The sequence below is a fragment of the Choristoneura fumiferana genome, chromosome 17 (genome assembly GCF_025370935.1).
Source record: "Choristoneura fumiferana chromosome 17, NRCan_CFum_1, whole genome shotgun sequence".
Taxonomy (NCBI): domain Eukaryota; kingdom Metazoa; phylum Arthropoda; class Insecta; order Lepidoptera; family Tortricidae; genus Choristoneura; species Choristoneura fumiferana.
Window position 1 is genome coordinate 7,546,630 of NC_133488.1, and position 20,100 is coordinate 7,566,729.

Consider the following 20,100-nt stretch of genomic DNA (forward strand, 5'->3'; position numbering starts at 1 on the left):
CCGAAACATGTCGAGCTAAACTCGATTTAAGACGTGAGTTATCCGGGTCATTATATTTAATATTAGCATGGATATGGATAATCTGAAAATAAATACAAGATGAACCACAATTCACGGCCGTCATCGTGCAACGTGAGAAGTGCAAATAGGGTTTATTAAAACAGTTGTATTCTTGCCAAATATTGGCATACATTTTGGTATATATAGCCTCAATAATCGTTCAACAGACATTCGAAATCGTCAAGAAACCAAAATGATTTCCCTGAAGCTGTTTACCCTCGCCTGCCTGGTAAGAAATATTTTTTTATTTGACTAAATTATTTCAGTCTTTCACCATCGTCCTTTCCGGCCTTTTTTTAATTTATTTTTTGTTCGACTGAATGGCAAACGAGCAAGTGGGTCTCCTGATGGTAAGAGATCACCACCGCCCATAAACATCTGCGACACCAGGGGTATTGCAGATGAGTTGCCAACCTAGAGGCCTAAGATGGGATACCTCAGGTGCCAGTAATTTCACCGGCTGTGTTACTCTCCACGCCGAAACACAACAAAAAGCCAAAAGAATGCCCCACTACACCAAGCACAGGTCTCTTGAATAAAAAGTTTTAGGTTTTAATTCATGAAAGCATGAATCTTTGATCTTTTTTTAAGAAAACTGGTATTCTCACCTCGCCGTCGTTTACTGAGGTAGTATTTGAAATAATTATGCATGTAGGGTAAAATATTTATCATTTTTTCCTCTAACGTCGATAAGCCAAAGGCTTCTGGAAACGTAGGGAAGTTTTTCATCAAAATCGGTTCTCCAGCAAACTTAGCCGTTATAGTTTTCCTTGTAAGATTGATATACTTAGTACCATCATGTTTTTTTTCAAAAGTTTAGCTTTTAGAGGGAGGGGGAGGGTGGACGCTCGATTTTAACGAAAACTTATACTTTAAAAAAGATTGAATCGAAAAATCGTCTTCACAACATCTTAATAGGTCATTTTAAAAGAACTATCCGACGATACCGCACTATAGGGTTAGTTGAGAAAAAAATCACCCCCCCCCCCCTCTTTACGTCTATGGGAGGTACCCTAAAAATATTTTTCACCATTTGTCGGCATAGTTGCTACATATATTCGTACAAAATTACAGTTTTCTAGCACTGATAGTCTCTGAGCAAAGCCGCGGATGGACAGACAGACATGGCGAAACAATAAGGGTTCCGTTTTTGCCATTTTAGCTACGGAACCCTTAAAGTTATCACTAAACACAACAATACATCAACCTAAAAACATAGAATCCAAAAAAAGACTAACTACAAAGAAAATACTGTAGGACACTACTGTATATAATATACTGTGGTAGAGGGGAGGCTCCAATAGAGAGCCAGAGCTAGAGGAACCTACCTATTTCTCAAAAAGTTGTTCCGTCCTGAAATTTAAGCGGGGAGCAAAAAACTCTAATGGAGAAATAAATCAAAACGCAGAAATAATATTAAAAATGAAATTGTCAAAAAACAGTTTGTTAAGAAATTATTATCCAAAATTTCTTGACGTCAGGAAAACGTCACGATAATTTTGTGAGGAAAAATCGTAATTTCGTAACTACATCGAAACTTTCTATTGGATCCAACAACAAAGATTATCTGACTTTTTAACACCTTTACCACAAGGTTTTGTATATATACTTAAACACAATATTACTTAATTTTTTGTGTTGAAATAGCGTCGGCAAATATGTATTTTTTTTAGGCGACATAAAATGACTTTTTATGCTCTAGCGCATAAAATAAAAATCTTCGTCTAAGACCAAGGTAATCAGGTCTTAACAGCCACAAACAAACATTGCTGATTTGGGACCATTTCGTGGCATACATAAAACTATTTTTTTCTTTTTTTTTTCTTTTTTATCCATTGTTCTTATGTTTGTCACAAATAAATGTTTCTTTCTTTCTTTCTTTCTTTCTTTCAAACAAAAAAGTTTCCATATATTTTTTAAATAATTTTTAATTTATATAAAACTAAAAATCAATCAAACCAATCATATTAAGTAATAGATTTATTATAGTAACGCATAAAAAATAAAAGGTACATAAAAAGTGAATTATTGTTTCCACTGTTGCTATTTCATTTCCTCGCAATCTAAGTGAAAAGCGGAGTGTAAAACTGGAGCATTAAACCCATTTTCCCCTCGACGTTTGTATCCACCCTCGCTGTACCCGCTCGGATGGCTATATGAACCTCTTGGGTAAAATGGGTCGTTTTATGCTCTTGTTGTACAATCTACTATTTACTAGCCTGTTGCCCGCTCCTCTGTCTGCGTAGAATTAATTTATCGCTATCCCGCGGGAACTATGCAATTTTCCGGGATAACTATCCTATGTGTATCCCGGGACTCAAACGATCTGTGTACCGAATTTTATTTAAATCGGTTCAGCAGTATAGACGTGATGAGGTAACAAACAAACAAACCATGGGTACTTTAAGGTTATGTTAGTTGTTTGGCCCGAAGGGGCAAGAGCACAGAGAAGTAGGAGCTCCGCATGAGCAGAGTTTCGCCGTATTTGTGTTTATTTTGCTTTATCACTGAAAGTAGTAGAGCACATTGGAAGGACAATAATATCCAAAACAAACTTGCTCAATTAGTAGGTATATACGGGGGGGGGGCGGGGCGTAGATATATATGGGGGATAGTAGATCATATTGGAAAGATTCATTTTTAAACGTCATTAAATCCTACTTCCTATCCTACTTCTTAATTATATTATAAATGCGAAAGTTTGTGTGTGTGTGTGTGTGTGTGTGTGTGTGTGTGTGTGTTTGGTACTGCAATGAAATTTGGTACATAGAGAGCTGGATGTCTGGAATAACACAATTATTTCATACGTGGACAACTGAAAATGGACACCTTTTTGCGAAATAGTCAGATCTCTCTCCAGGCAAATGTTATGCCTTGGGACAGAAGTTCGAAGCGTCAAAAGTTGTATGCGTCCGAGTTGAGAAACATCGATAGCGCGCCCGATGCAAGGTTGGGTTGGAGTTTCTATGTTGGCTCACTAGATGGCGCTAGAAGTCGCTACACTCTAATAACGCAGGACAATAAACATCTTTCTTTCGCAAAAGCAGCGCACATTTTCTATGTAGACGATCATCAGAAATTTCAATATAACAAATAAAACCATGTCAAAAGCTAAGTAGATACATGCCTTATTAGCTTTTTCTACAGCCTTTATATTTTTACAGATTGCAGTGGCAACATGCAAACCAGCAGTAAGTATACATTCTTGATAACAATAAAACATTATTGCTAATGCTTGTCATAACAATAACAATAATAATTACTATCCCAAATTTATATTACTGTCCCAAAAATAGTAAAAAAAATGCGATTTTGCTCACTGATTTCTCATAGCAAAACCTGCCTGTTTGAGGTGCTGAGATGAAAAAGTAATTATACGTGGGATTGGATTAGTTTGTAACCCGACTGCCCGAAGCAGAGTTTTTTTTTTAAACGAATTCTAGAGTGAAAACCGAGTCTCGGCAAGTGTAGTGTAGGACGGTCTCCGGCCAGGTGGAGGGACAGTCTGCGATAGGCTGCTGGTGGAAGCTGGATGCGAGTAGCCCAGGACCGGGCGCAATGGCGCTCATTGGAGAGGCCTGTGTCCAACTGTGGACTGCTATAGGCCGACTGTTGATGATTGGATTGTCCCGTTTAGTAGTTTAGGGTGCATGCGGTACAAATACCATTCATTATTATTTTTTGCTTACTGTCTCTCATTTCTTCAATATATGCGACAGGAGACTGATAGCGGTTGAAACGCTTGTAGAACTATACATTCGTTGTTATAGCGGCCACAGTTATACATAATCTGTGAAAATTTTAACTGTCTAACTATCACGGTTAATGAACAGCCTGGTGACTGACGGACAGACGGACGGACAGCGAAGTCTTAGCAATACGATTTCCGTTTTTATCCTTTGGGTACGGAACCCTAAAAACTATAGAGACATAGGTAGCCAGTTAATGTTCCGCGTGACGACGCCGTGGTGGCCTAGTGGTTTGACCTATCGCCTCTCAAGCGGAGGATCGTGGGTTCAAACCCCACCTCGCACTTCTGAGTTTTTCGAAATGCGAAATTACATTTGAAATTTACCACGAGCTTTAAAGTGAAGGAAAACATCGTGAAGAAACCTGCACAATACATGCAAAGCATTTCAATGGTGCGTGTGAATTTTTCAATCCGCACTGGGCCCGCGTGTGAACTAAGGCCCCAAGCCCTCTTATTCTGAGAAAAGACCTGTGCCCAGCAGTGGAACGTATACAGGCTGGGATGATGATGAAAGATCAGCGTGACGTCACGCCGTGCTAAAAATTTTCGCACAAAAAACCCTTGTATATTTTACGCATTCTAGTGTTATCAGAGATAAAACTATTCTTTTTTTAAGGATGATTCGAAAGCTGGAGCAGCTGGAGGTGATGTAACCAGACCTGACAGGACGTCCCATCCGACGAATAACCTCACTTATACAAAATTGGTACTTTTCGCTAGGGGCATTTGAATTTTCGCTTAGTTTAATTTGATTATAGCTTTGTAAGTAATAGAAATTCGTCAATGCAATTAAGTATACTTTTTACTAGAGTTGTCAGGATTACTTTTTAGTAGCAATCTTTTTTAAATGTTAAGGCTTTCAAGGAATTCTGGGTCTTAAAGTAATATGTAACTGTTTTCGTGGGAACGCACAGCCAAAAATTCGGTGTTAAGAGAATATAGAACTATCTTTGTCGGAGTTTGACTTTGTGAACCGAGGTCTATAGGCATATGAAACTTTATTCCTCGGATATTTTGATAATTTTTTCAACAACATGTAACTATCTATCTATCTATCTTCTACGCCGTTAGCAATAGAGTCATATTCAGATATTTTTTATCAAATTTTTGCTCACATGTTTATGAACTCGACTGTACGTGATTATTCGCAATGACGAAATAAATAATAATTAATGCTTATTACAAACAACATTGCCCATTAGGTACTCACAATATGACACTTATTCTTTGTTCTTGTTTGTTATGATCGCACATGAAAATTATATAAAAAGTTTTAAAAGTAATGTATTTCATCATCATCGTGATCATCACATCCGCAGGATGTCCACTCTTGGACATAGGCCTCCCCCATAGCCCTCTAGTTGCATCCACCGCAAACCCGCCGCTTTAACTAGGTCATCCATCCATCTCGTTGGAACTTTTCAGCCCCAACAGCCATACGTTCTCCATCCTGTATGGCCTGCCTATTGCCACGACTTCAACGAGCTAATTTGTTTGGCCATGTCGATAATGGTGACCCTTGTTCTTCTACATATCTCCTCATTTCTAATTCGATCTCGTAGAGAAATCCCGAGCATAGCTCTCTCCATAGCTCGCTGAGCAACTCTGAGCCTATTTATAAGGGCTGATTTATAAGGGGGTGAAGCACCACGTCTCCGATCCATATGTATTGTCATCACTGGCAACACACATTGGTTTAAAAAGACTTTCGTCTTAAGGCACTGAGGAATTTTGAACGAAAAGACATTGCTGAGTTTTCCAAACGGTTCTTCTCGAAGTTGAACTTACCTAATTTGACGGTTTTTCCTATGTATTTGTATACATATGCGTCAACAACTTCAAGAACCAAATTTTCAACCAAAATAGGAGTAGACACCTGTTCTTGACACTCGATTGAGGTTTTCGAGTAGCGTACTGAGTTCTTCCATCGACTTTGCCATAACCACGATATCGTCGGCAAACCGAAGGTGAGTGATGTATTCGCCGATGAGATGCCTAGTCCTTTCCATTCCAGAAGCTTGAAGGCGTCTTCCAAAGCGGCAGTAAACAGTTTCAGAAATATGACATCTACGTATCTTACGCCTGTTTTCAAAGGAATCGCCTTCGAATTCTGTTCGTGTACTCGGACCGACATAGTGGCGTTGTTATACAAACACTTTAACACTTCGATATACCAATAGTCAACGGTATCGCTGGAGAAACTCAAGCACCGCTCACGTTTCGACCGAATTAAAGGCTTTCTCGTAATCCAAAAACGCTAGACATAGTGGCAAGTTATACTCTTCGGTATTCTGTATGACTTGCCGCAGCGTATGTATGCGGTCTACGGTACTATAAGCCTTTTTGGAACCCGGCTTGTTCAGGTGGCTGGAAGTCATCGAGCCTGCGTTCGAGACGATACTTGCGACATAATTAGAGTTAGAGTAACCGTTTCGGTATCAGAAATTTCATTTATAGGCGTCAGTTCCTTTGTAGGCGATGGTTCCAATATTGGCGATGTGCCTACAGAAAGTGACGGGTTGAACGGCGACACTATTTTCTTTACCTAGATTTTACATCGCATCACGCTCTAGATCAATAGCTCGCCTTTTTTTTCTCCTCTCTGTGTATTTGTATTTTTATTTTTGTTGGCAATTCTCGCCCTGAGAACTGCCGGTGGGTTGAATTTGATGTGATGTGCGTGCGCACCCTGCGTCGCTTATACTTAGACCAAACCGCTGGCCTCGCGGGTTCGATGTGCAGGCCGCGCCTTGGTCGTCGCTGATGATGCCGATGTGAAGGCAGACCCTCTCCCGAGCCCCTGGGATCGGTCTGGACAGCTGCCGCCTCCTGTAGCTAGCTGCCGCCGGTGTCGTGTGAAGGGTTGAGGTTATGACGATGAAATCAAACTGCGATTACGTTCACCACTATATTATCGCGATACTGATACCGTATAACTGTTTATATCTATAACTATGATTCAGATGATCTTAGATTAACTTAATGACACGATTTGACACTGAGAGCTCCGCTCTGACCCCGAGATCGCTATAGACGTCCAACGCCTCTCAGTGCTTTTGAATGACTCCCCGGTCGAATGAGTGACCGGTCCATTGACAAACATAGGCTGTCAAAAACAATAAAAATGATTTAAGGGTCCATCACACATTCCCGTAAAGTGACTTCTACACGACCCGACCTACGATGTTACGTTTTGCGTAAACATTTCCTGCCAGGGCCAGGCGAAAGATGGACTGAACACTTGCAAGCACTATTGACTTACTTACAATAATATTGACTTATGATCTACTGATAAACAGCTGACAACCTATGACACTTAGGTGTAGCACATGAATAAACGCTCTACCTATCCTGAAAATGTAGGTATACAATTGACTATGACTTATCCTAAGAGTTGAGTTATCCATACATTTATACACATGAAATGAACAATATCCATTAGACTGAGGGTCTACATATAATAAACAGATGATTATAATGACAATAATATCAATTGGTGCCCTACCAATAAATAGAAAAATATGATTATGATTGACCTACATTATATTCAATAGGCAATTTACACAGTTTGACTACTGGGCGTATGAGTTCGCCACCTGAGTTTTTAATTTAACTGACCTGACAATCTGGTCAGTTCCCTTATACACTTCAATGACTCTACCACGCCTCCATTGTAATGGAGGTGAGTTCTCATCCTTAATGAGAACCAGATCATTCAGTTCGAGGTTATTGACTTGAGAATACCATTTATTACGCGCTTGTAAATTATTGAGATACTCAATATGCCACCTTGACCAATTGATTGATACATTTTTTGAATAACCTGAAAACGTGATAACCTCGACGTCTTAGTGTCCTTCCAATGTGGTTCCGGTAGAGCTACTAATGGTTGACCAATGAGAAAGTGCCCCGGTGTGAGCACTTCGAGATCTGACGGATCCTCACTCATAGGAACTAACGGCCTTGAATTCAATATGGACTCTATTTTTGAAAATAGAGTTGATAGTTCCTCAAACGTGAAGATAGTGTCTCCAGCCTCTCGTTTGAGTAAAAGCTTGGCATGCTTGACAGCTGACTCTACCAAACCAGACATGTGAGGAGCTCCTGCTGGGTTGAATTCCCAGCGAATATTTTGACGTGCAAATTCCCCCTTGAGTACAGTCTCATTATTGACCAGAAACTGATTGACATCACGCAGGTAAGAATTAGAGCCAACAAAATTGTACCTCGATCCGATCGGACGAGTGAAGGCAGCCCTCGTCGGCTGACAAACCTGGTGAACGACGCGATGAATGCCTCGATCGTCAATGCTGAAACCACCTCGAGATGAACCGCCTTGGTTCCTAAACAGACAACACACATAGGTAAGCTTTGACTGATTTAGCATTCCTTAATAAACTACTCTTAACTAAATATGGGCCTGCGAAGTCTGTCGCAACGCCTGAGAAAGGCCGTGCTGCCGTGACTCGGTCAGCCGGTAAATCTGCCATGAATGGCGGTTGAACGATGAATTGAATCTGAAACAAACTAAACATTTCCTGATACCCTTGAAACTTGACGTCGGAGTGACGGAAACAATATTCCCTCCGGATTATAGCAATGAGCGCGTTCGTCGCTGCATGACAATATGACCTGTGATAGTATTCGATGAGTAACTGACCCCATTTATGATCCTTAGGTATGAGATATGGATGCTTTGCTCCATATGGTAGAGCTGATTTACGTAGTCGTCCGCCGACACGCAGTAAGTTTTCGTCATCGACGAAAACGCTAAGCTTCTGCAATGATTTACAGACCAGCTTTCCTTGTTTGACCATAACAATTTCCTCCTTGAAAGCGTCTAATTGAACTTTACCTATCCAATGTTTAGTAGCTGCGCGAATCTCGTCCAATGACAGTGTAGACTGAAGATTCCTTTGCTCCCTCGGCAACTTGATATTTTTACAAAATCTAAGTATGAATGCACTGACATTGATTAGTTTGCTATATGAACTGACACGTGATAAGAGTGCGTCTTCCCACGACTCTACTGGCGTAACAAAATGAACTAATTTCTTGAAACCTGGTAACTCTTGAGGTATAGTGACTGGTAACTGTGGCCACTGGGATTCCTCCCGCGACAACCAATCAGGTGACCACCACAGTTTGAATTGAATTAATTCCCTTGCGGACATTCCGCGTGAAGCGACATCTGACGGATTACGCTCTGATCTGACATGACGCCATGTGATGTGACGTTTGGACTGTTGAATGTCCTGTACCCTGTTACATTCAAATGTTTGTAACATGTGAGGTTTGGCCTTGAGCCATGACAAAACAATACTGCTATCTGACCAAGCATTGATAGTCTCTAACTGAACAGAGTCGTCGTACGAATCTGCGACGTGATTAAGCAGTTTGCATACCAGGTGGGATGCATTGAGTTCCAATTTTGGAATCGTCTGCTTGGTTTTATGTGACGCGACGCGTGATTTAGCAATGACTAAGCTGACCTTGACATGTCCTGACGCATCCACCGTCCGTAGATAGACGCTCGCCGCGTATCCCAGCTCCGAGGCGTCGCCGAAACCGTGCAATGAGTATGAAACGGCGCTCGGTAGTGAGACACACCGAGGAATCTGTAAATGAGACAAATGATTGAGATCCTGCGTAAGTTCGTCCCACTGATTGATTTGATTTTGATTGATCGGCTCGTCCCAGTTGAGCCCATCCGAGAATAATGACTGTAAGAATACTTTGAATCGAAATATGACTGGTGCGCAATAACCACACGGGTCGTACAAACGTGCGATTGTACTGAGCACGCTACGTTTCGTAGGAGGGTGACCAAGTGGCACGTTGATTTGATATGCCATTGAATCTGACACTGGATCCCATTGAACACCTAATACCTTGATGAAACTTTTATCCTCAGTATCAAATGAATGTGGCAGCTCGCAATACTCCTCCGGTAAGTCACGCAATAGCTCCCTACTATTGGACGACCATTTACGTAATTCATAACCTGCGCTCCCGGTTAGCGCTATGAGCTCTTGCTTGAGCTGTTGAGCCTCTGCTACTGAGTCTGCTCCTGTGAGGATATCATCCACGAAGATATCTCGTCGCATGACGTGTGCTGCGTGTGAATTCGGATGCGATACCTCCCAATCGTCCGCTAGTAGCAACACCGTCCGTATAGCTATGAATGGACTTGACCTCAGCCCGTAGGTATTAGTATTTAATTCATATACCTGAACATCGTGTGACGGATCCTCCCTCCAGAGGATTAATTGATATTTCCTATCATCTGGGTGAACAAATGTTTGACGAAACATCATTTTGATGTCAGTAGTGAATACCACTTGATGACGTCGAAAATTTAAAATGATTTTAGTGATATCATTTTGAAGAGGTTGCCCAGAGTGAAGGCATTGATTGAGTGACACACCTGTGGACGATCGCCCTGATCCGTCGAATACAACTCTGATTTTATCTGTGCCTCGTTTGAAGATACCGTGATGCGGTATGACAAAATGTTCTGAGTTAAATTGAAAATCCGATTTTGACATATGACCGAGAGTTTCGTACTCTCTCATGAAATCTTTATACTTGGAGGCGAAAAGTGCGTCCTTAGACATTTTTCTCTCCAAAGCTCGCAACCTTTTCATTGCAAGCGACCTTGATTCGCCTAATGATGAGCGTGTTGAAAGTAACGGTAACCTGACTATGTATTTGCCGTCAGGCAGACGTTGAGTAGTGGAAATGTACAACCTTTCGCATTCCATGTGATCTGGATGAACTGCAGGCTTCGAAGGCGGCTCCTCGACCTTCCAAAACCGCTCGAGCACCTCCTCGAGTCTAGTGGCGTGCAGGCCGTAGTCCTCCACGGACGTACCCGCTGACTGTGATGACGTCACCGCTGACTGGTGAGTCGAGGTCAATGAACCCATGATGACATGCCCAAAGCATGTCCCGTAGGCTGCTATTCCTGGAACGTGAGTGGAAATCTTTGAACCATCGAGTACATAATTTAATATGTCAGTACCTAAAATGATGTCCACATCTGAGGCTTTGTCAAACTTGCCATCAGCTAATATGATATGTGACAACCGTAATTGATCTTTGAGCTGAGTGTCATATGATGGAATGTTTCCCGTTAGTGAATACATGACTGAAGCTATTGTACTAATGATGGGTACCTGTTTACCTACAGGTTTGATTATTAATTTGACTATTGAACCAGGTACCTTTACCCGTTGCTGACCAATTCCATAAATATTATTACCATTAGACTGTTGGTGTAATTTTAACCTTTGAACTATTGACTGTTTAATTACTGAGACACTCGCCCCGGTGTCGAGTAAGGCCCTAACCTTAAAATAATTGCCATCACCTGATTTCACCATTACTACCGCCGTGGGACAAATGGTGACTGGTAATGACTGTGTCACACCAACAGTGGTAGCATCTCATTGAGGAGATGGTGGTGATTGGGGAGGAATGGGACTGACCCGCTGCCCATACCTAAGTGCCTGATACTCAGACTGAGCCCACTGTGCCCTTGCCCCTACCGGAGGCCTTGGCCGGTAAGCTGCCATCGCCTGAGCTGATGGAGCTTCCTGGTACAGTGGTTGAGTCACTGGTACATCTGAGTGGCCGCCCTGGCTCGGTTGAGGTGCACACACAAGTGGGTAGCCACCCTGGCCCACGCCTTGTGCATGATGCTGGGGTTGCCTGCCCGGTGACTGACGCTTGGGCGATTGCCTACCGTGACCTGATGTTGACACCACAGGTTGGTCCCTTTCAGGTGATTCCCTAGCCTTAGGAGCTGCCCCTGCATTACAAATGAGTGAGTTGTGCTCAGGAGACTTGCAGTGCAGACACCAATTCCGTTGACTGCAGTCCCTAGCATAGTGCAACCTCAAGCACTTAAAACAGTGACCACTACGTTTCGCCCACGCCTTGCGTGCTACTGGTGACATACTTAGAAAATCTACACATCTATATAATGAGTGGTCCCCACTACAAAATGAAATAGAATTCACCTGATGAACTTGATGCACTCCGCGTGCTGGCCTGCCACGTGCCTCCGAGGTGGACGCACCCTGCCGTCCTCGTCGTGGTGGTGGCCGGTGGTAGCTTCTCCCTGAAGCCGCTTCCGGTGTTGGTGACACGGCGAGTTGCACCCTGCATTGCTCGTCGAGTACCTCGAGCAGTTGATGAACACTGGGTAGAACATGATGACACGTCCCATACCGCTGTTCGAATGCTGACCTGATCAATGTTGGCAGCTTCTGTATGATTAAAAACACAATTAAATATGACCATTCATTAATTGGTTGTTTGAGCTTTTCCAGTGCTTGAATAGATTCTCGGAGAGGATCATAGAAATCTGACCTTAACCTCTCAACATTGTTAATGACCGGTAGGTTGGTGATCTGTGACAAGTATGTATCTACCAGCACCCTATGGTTCTGATACCTTTCTGTTAGCAATTTTAGTGCCACTGAATAATTTTGACCATCCATCGGTAGCTGACGTATGAGCGACAGCGCTTCACCTGACAGCGATGCTCGCAAATAAAAATGCTTCTCCGAATCTGAAATGTCCCGTGAATGGACCAAGGATTGAAAGAGATCGAAGAATGACATCCACTCCATTGACCTGCCGCTAAACTTAGGCAGTTCAATGGAAGGCAACTTTGCCATTACCTGGCTATGATGAGGTATCCTAGGCTCGTCTGCGGACCCCCTGCCCTCCGATGCCTGCTCCAACTTGACAAGTAACTTATTGATTTCACTGAACTGTGCGTGAATTTGTTCCATTTCTCCCTCAGGAATCTCCTCTGATGAAAGACCAAGCAACGCTTCATATGCTAGTACGAACTGATTATAATATGAACCGAAATTACGTTTAGCTACTGCCACCGCTGATGTACCTTGGGCTTCGCTTATTGTACTGGCAAAATCTGTCAGCATGCGATATTTGGACATAAATTGAATCTTGGCATGAATTTTAGGAGGCATATTGACTTAAATGAATGAAACTTGATGTGTTTAAATCAAGTAAATAACCTCTTAATTCAATGACGAACGATAAATGCTTAAACTGAATAACAATAGTCACACCCTGTGAGCTACACTTATATTAAACTACCTACCTAAAGTTACCTTTAACAACAATCGACGCGCACAACAATAAATCTCACTGTTTGATCAAATTAAACACAACTGTATTTAAACTTAAACCTCACTAAAACACATTCGCTTACTTATGCCGTAATGTTTATCTGATAACGTGATAAGATTATTGATTACAGATAACGATTGTTGATTATGTTGATAAATAAATGACATTTGCCACAAATGAACGAATGAATGAGTCAGTTATGCGCTCATCTGACCATAGATAATGCAACTCGCAAGTTGTCCGAATTGATCGGAGTGAAGTGAATGACAATGTATAAAAATAAAGAACACTTAAAGTCTTTGAATGAATGAATGAGAATGAGATTGACTTGCCGAGTTCCGTCCGTTCTCCGATGATTTGTGTGATGACTTGCTTGCTTGTTTGCTACTTGCAACAAGATGGCGGCGAAATTTCTTCCAATGATGAATATTTCGAGTGTCAATACCTATTGCACTATTTAAACCGCACTTTCACTCACTGCGAAAATGACTTAACGCGCACTGAATTTAATGTCTTAATATTATTAATTATATGATGTTATGATGTGAAGTATGCGCGCGCGGCGCCGCCGTGCCGAGATGATAATGAAGTAGGTACACGCGCCCTGCGACGTACGTTATCGTGCTGATTTTTTCTAACGTTCTTCTAACGTTCTGCGTCCCCTCATGGGCCACCAAAAATGTTGGCAATTCTCGCCCTGAGAACTGCCGGTGGGTTGATTTGATGTAGATGTGCGTGCGCACCCTGCGTCGCTTATACTTAGACCAAACCGCTGGCCTCGCGGGTTCGATGTGCAGGCCGCGCCTTGGTCGTCGCTGATGATGCCGATGTGAAGGCAGACCCTCTCCCGAGCCCCTGGGATCGGTCTGGACAGCTGCCGCCTCCTGTAGCTAGCTGCCGCCGGTGTCGTGTGAAGGGTTGAGGTTATGACGATGAAATCAAACTGCGATTACGTTCACCACTATATTTCGCGATACTGATACCGTACAACTGTTTATATCTATAACTATGATTCAGATGATCTTAGATTAACTTAATGACACGATTTGACACTGAGAGCTCCGCTCTGACCCCGAGATCGCTATAGACGTCCAACGCCTCTCAGTGCTTTTTTATGACTCCCCGGTCGAATGAGTGACCGGTCCATTGACATACATAGGCTGTCAAAAACAATAAAAATGATTTAAGGGTCCATCACACATTCCCGTAAAGTGACTTCTACACGACCCGACCTACGATGTTACGTTTTGCGTAAACAATTTTTATGTGCAATAAAGAGTTTACATACATACAAACATGATTCCGTACTGTGTGATGTTTCTACATTTGCAGAAGATATGACTGGGGCATTAGTTTATTATATTATCCTCGTAAAACGTACACCGACCAGATCGGCGGCACATTGAAGAGAGGCTATATAGGTTAGAAGTACCCGAAAGCGTCGAGCATGTATGAGGAGTGATGAATGTGGATGAAGCGAGAGAAGTATGTCAGAATAGAAGCGTATGGCGCTCTATTGTCTCTGCCTACCATACAGGGAATAAAGCGTCACGTATATGTATGTATGTATGATATTTTATTCCATAAAAATAAATAGAAAATAAAATTTGAGACGTAAACGGTGTTAACTTAAATTAGTTCCGTAGAAGAAGGTGACATATGCACAAGTGAACTCGACAACGCGTGTCTGTTCCGGCGTCAATGGTTACAAGTGCTCTACAACTCTGAAATTCTATCTAGTTTCCATCGATTAATGGTACATAACTATATACATCGTGCTTATTAAAACTTTTTCTGATCGTGAAATCTATATAAAACTTTTATTGCTAAGATCATAATACGTTACGAATATTTTTTTTCCGGTTTATATTGATTTACTATAAATAAAGTTCTAAGAGGTAATATGCTACCTTTTACTCCGGAATCTAACGGCAGAAGCACTTAAACCGTAAGAACATAAAAACACACTCACTATTATTTTGTAAATAGAAGAAATAGCTAATTACGTCTCTCTGAACCATGATGACTATCCTCTGTTGGACCATTTGTAATTAAATCATTAATTTCACTTGTACTTCGTTGATTCGTTGGTCTAGTGCCAAGTTTATAAGTCGTCTCGAGCGACGATTTGTTTAATTAGGAGTTAAATTCATGCCCCACAAAATTAACATAAAATTATAAAGAAAGCACACCTAAGAAAACGTGCCAAAATAACATAAAGTAATAAAGCGTGTCATCTCCCGCGAAGACCGGTGACGACTGACGATAGAACCCCGCACGCGCCACTCCGCGGGGCGAGGCGACCGGCGTGTAAAGTTCGATCGAGATGTATAACTTTCTACGTCGAGCTCATATCACATGGAACTTTTTTAGGGGTTGAAATCTCAAAAAGTACTTGGATTTAAGAAATAACTTATATACAGAAATGAAGCTGGAGAATAGCTTAATAAAACAAAACAATAAAATCAATTTAGTCATTTATTATCATACAACCTTTTTCGTCGCATGGGACGATATAGTCCCAAATATGCAGTAGTAAGTCAAAGAGGAGGTGGTGGTGCTGAAGCCGGAAAATTAAACAAAGTACCTAAGTGCCGGGGGAGCCAGCATTAGCAAAAATGAGCGCTGGCACTAACATCTTTGCTAATGCTAGCTTCTTAATAATAATAAAACAATTTTATTAATATCGCGAAAAAAGTAATTATACGTGGGATTGGATTAGTTTTTAACCCGACTGCCCGAAGTAGGGTTATTTCATAAACGAGTTCTTGAGTGGAAACTGAGTCTCGGGAAGTGTAGTGTAGGACGGTCTCCGGCCAGGTGGAGGGACGGTCTGCGATAGGCTGCTGGTGGAAGCTGGATGCGTGTAGCCGAGGGCAGGTCGTAATGACGAGCTTATTGGGGGAGGCAAGTCCAACAGTGGACTGCTATAGGCTGACTGATGATGATTGGATTGTCCCGTTTAGTAGTTTAGAGTGTGCATGCAGTACAAATACCATTCATTTTTTTTTTTTGCTTACGGTCTCTCATTTCTTCAATATACATATGCGACAGGAGACTGATAGCGGTTGAAACGCTTGTAGAACTATACATTCGTTGTTATAGCGGCCACAGTTATACATAATCTGTGAAAATTTTAACTGTCTAACTATCACGGTTAATGCGCAGCCTGGTGACTGACGGACAGACGGACGGACAGCGAAGTCTTAGCAATAGGATTTCCGTTTTTACCCTTTGGGTACGGAACCCTAAAAACGATAGAGACATAGTCAGTTAATGTTCCGCGTGACGGCGCCGTGGTGGCTTATTGGTTTGACCTATCGCCTCTCAAGCAGAGGGTAGTGGGTTCAAACCCCACCTCGCACCTCTGAGTTTTTCGAAATTCATTTGCGAAATTACATTTGAAATTTACCATGAGCTTCAAGGTGAAGAAAAACATCGTTAAGAAACCTGCACATAACCATTTCCATGGTGCGTGTGAAGTTCTCAATCCGCACTGGGTCCGCGTGGGAACTACGGCCCAAGCCCTCTCATGCTGAAAAGAGGCCTGTGCCCAGCAGTAGGACGTATACAGGCTGGGATGATGATGAAAAATCAGCGTGACGTCACAGTCAAAATTGTCGCACAAAAAACCCTTGTATATTTTTACGCATTCTGGTGTTATCAGAGATAAAACTAATCTTTTTTTAAGGGTTTATTGGAAGGTGGAGCAGGAAACGGTGCTGTAACCAATTATGTCAAGAGTGGTGGCCAAAATTCTTCCTCGAACGATAATTCAGGAGGTAAATATGATAAACTAATGAACTATAACCTAACCTACAAAAACTTGGATAACCCGTGACTTTGTCAGTACAAAGTTCTATATCTCAAAAACGGTTGAACCGATTTTGATGAAACATATCTGAGAACCATTTCTAGAAAACCTGCTTGCAAATTAAAAAAATCCAAATCGGTCTACCCGTTTGAGAGCTACGCAGACACACAGACACATACAGCGGTAAATCTTGCAACACCCCCTCTCTCCCTCTCTCTCTATTACTACCACCACACTGACGCGTTTCGCACCCAAAACTCATCATCAGAGCAACACAACCATTCACTATTGCTACCAGATGTTAGACACTGATGATGATGATGTGATGATGTGTTTACGAGCAAACGTCAAACGGACCTCACGATACTAACGCCATCTAGCGATATTTCACCGCCGTGAAAACCCTCATTGGAATCTGCGCCAGCGATGTTATTTATGTTTTTTGAAACTGCTAGTCTCATCAATAGTCAACGGCCAATTTTTAATTATGATTCTGTTGTTCAAGGTGCAAAAGGAGTCAGTGATGGCGGAAACACTCGTGATGATGATGATGCTTGTTAGCGACGTGCTCATTGGGTCCTTGATTTAGTTTTAAGTTTTTTTTTTGTATTAAAACATATGGCAGGTAGGTTGCGTGTGTGACGTAGCGACAAACCGACAAACTAACGGGCAGTCATCCTCATCCGACCGCGCGCGACACACACGTACTTACGCCCTTTCTTGTTTGTAAGTGGTGGTGGTTTTTTCGCTATTAAAATTTAGTTTTCTCGAATTCTATCTGCGTGTTTTTGTTACGGAACATCTACATCCCGAACAAATTGGTCACTTCGACCGGAATTGACCGGATCAATGCTCCATACGCCGAACAAAATGGTGAAGACTCGCAGTACTATTCGCAAAGAGCTCGAGACCCAAGAGTGCGAGAACTTAAAACTTCAGCAGCCAACAAACTCTCAGCTAACCATGGAACCTGTAGTACTCACACAAACAAGGGAAACATATATATATGGCTCGTTACGTCACCAGTAGCTAGGGTAAACACGTCTGCACTCGCCAACGGCTCTCACGTAACTGTTTCCCCACTACCCGCGAACCCGAGACTAGTCATCCTTGTTATAGCTTATATACACAAACACTACATCCCTTCCTTATTGTAATTTTATTGAAAGAACTGACTAAATGCAAGTATTTAATATATTAAGGACGTTTTTTAGTTAATTGATTTACGTTTTAATTAGATACATTTTTCAATCACTAATCACACGAACATTTCTTAATTGCTTTATGAATTCTTATATTTAATTATTTATGTCATTGTCTTCCCGTTCACTTTGGTTTAGTTCCTTATTTTCTTCGGCTACGTCTCTAACTTCCCATTCCCCTTCGGCTCTTTTTAAGTGGATCACATTTACCTTTACATTCACTTTGACCTATATGTATGTTTGGCATATATGTATGCCCATAGTACCTACATTAACACGTAGTTTACCGTTAACTGACAGATCGTACTGCCCTCAACCTAACACTTTGACGCACGGTTTACAATTTTATGAAGGCCCGTAGGTACTGCCCACAATGCAACAACTACGCACGGTTAACAATTTCATGAAGGCCCGTACTGCCTACAACACAATAAATATCACGGGACAATTCACACCAATTGACCTAGTCCCACAGTAAGCTTAGCAAAGCTTGTGTTATGGGTACTACGCAACGGATAAATATAATTATATAGATAGATACATAAAACATATTCAAGACCCGAGAACAAACATTCGCATTATTCATACAAATATCTGCCCCGACACGGGAATCGAACCCGGGACCTCAAGCCTCGCAGTCAGGTTCTCCAACCACTAGGCCATCTGGTCGTCGAAATCGACAATGACGCACGGTTTACAATTTCATGAGGGCCCGTACTGCCCAAACACATTTTACGCACGGTTTACAATTTCATGAAGGCCCGTACTGCCCAAACACATTTTACGCACGGTTTACAATTTCATGAAGGCCCGTACTGCCTACAACACAATGACGCACGGTTTACAATTTCATGAAGGCCCGTACTGCCTACAACACAATGACGCACGGTTTACAATTTCATGAGGGCCCGTACTGCCCAAACACATTTTACGCACGGTTTACAATTTCATGAAGGCCCGTACTGCCTACAACACAATGACGCACGGTTTACAATTTCATGAAGGCCCGTACTGCCTACAACACAATGACGCACGGTTTACAATTTCATGAGGGCCCGTACTGCCCAAACACATTTTACGCACGGTTTACAATTTCATGAAGGCCCGTACTGCCTACAACACAATGACGCACGGTTTACAATTTCACGAGGGCCCGTACTGCCTACAACACAATGACGCACGGTTTACAATTTCATGAGGGCCCGTACTGCCCAAGCACATTTTACGCACGGTTTACAATTTCATGAAGGCCCGTACTGCCTACAACACAATGACGCACGGTTTACAATTTCACGAGGGCCCGTACTGCCTACAACACAATGACGCACGGTTTACAATTTCATGCAGCAGGTTTCTGGGCTTCACACTAGATCAAATTTGAATTGGAAGAATCACGTTGACTCCCTATGTGGCAGGTTAAGCAGTGCGGCCTATGCTTTGCGCAAATTAAAGCCCATTCCGGCAGATGGTGCACTAAAGCAAGCATACTTTGCGTATTTCCACTCGTTGCTTTCGTATGGCACCATACCTACTATGGGGAAACTCCACGGACTGCGAGCGCGTAATGGTTCTGCAGAAGCGGGCAGTGCGGGTTATTGCCGGTATCAACCAAAGGCAGTCGTGCAAAAAAATATTCACAGAACTTGGTATCATGACCCTATCTTCGTTGTATTTGTTTCAAGTTATTATGTATACGCGCACAAACATATCTAGCTTCAGTCGAATGGGCGTAGCTGGTAAGATCACTCACAGCACGGGTCGCTTACGGGCAGTCCCTCATAGAATGGCATTAGCGGGAAAAAACCCGCGCGTTATAGGGCCCAAATACTATGAACACCTACCCTCACACCTAAAAAGCGAAAAGAATGATGAAACGTTTAGCCGTCGACTAAAAGACCTTTTGTTGGAAAAAGCGTTTTATTCCGTAAATGAATTTATGAATCTGACATTTTAATTTTATTGTTTAAATTGTTATTATTATTTCTTGTTTTTATTTTATTGTTTTTACATTGACATTTAAATTGTTACTCAATTATTAATCTTTACATATCCTTGACATTTATTCTTTATATACATTTCAATGTGTTTTCAGTCTGACGATCCCT

The 20,100-nt window shown here is 42.0% G+C and overlaps 4 protein-coding genes across 5 annotated transcripts in view; 1 reads left to right on the forward strand and 3 right to left on the reverse strand.

Annotated features, from left to right (window-relative positions):
• Nucleotides 1–20,100, reverse strand: part of LOC141436842 (uncharacterized) — a 225,280-nt gene that overhangs the window by 120,349 nt on the left and 84,831 nt on the right. The gene's annotated exons all lie outside the window — the stretch shown is intronic.
• Nucleotides 207–17,192, forward strand: LOC141437397 (uncharacterized). Of its 2 annotated transcripts, none has more exons than XM_074100729.1 (5): nt 207–289; nt 3,225–3,251; nt 4,428–4,476; nt 15,492–15,562; nt 16,671–17,192. In XM_074100729.1, exons 1-5 carry the CDS (start codon nt 254–256, stop codon nt 16,818–16,820), a joined length of 333 nt encoding a protein of 110 aa, XP_073956830.1. In that variant the 5' UTR covers nt 207–253; the 3' UTR covers nt 16,821–17,192. The 2 variants fall into 2 exon arrangements, with proteins under 2 accessions (XP_073956830.1, XP_073956831.1); XM_074100730.1 differs by having other exon boundaries at nt 208–289; nt 15,492–15,514; nt 16,671–17,190.
• LOC141437396 (uncharacterized) lies at nt 8,040–11,818 on the reverse strand. The gene is made up of 2 exons (XM_074100728.1): nt 9,304–11,818; nt 8,040–8,154 (listed from the first exon to the last, which is right to left on the reverse strand). The coding sequence occupies exons 1-2, from the start codon at nt 11,194–11,196 to the stop codon at nt 8,116–8,118; spliced, it is 1,932 nt and encodes a 643-aa protein (XP_073956829.1). The 5' UTR covers nt 11,197–11,818; the 3' UTR covers nt 8,040–8,115.
• LOC141437098 (uncharacterized) lies at nt 11,427–12,828 on the reverse strand. Its single transcript, XM_074100322.1, has 3 exons — nt 12,502–12,828; nt 11,836–12,084; nt 11,427–11,624 (listed from the first exon to the last, which is right to left on the reverse strand). The coding sequence occupies exons 1-3, from the start codon at nt 12,814–12,816 to the stop codon at nt 11,427–11,429; spliced, it is 762 nt and encodes a 253-aa protein (XP_073956423.1). The 5' UTR covers nt 12,817–12,828.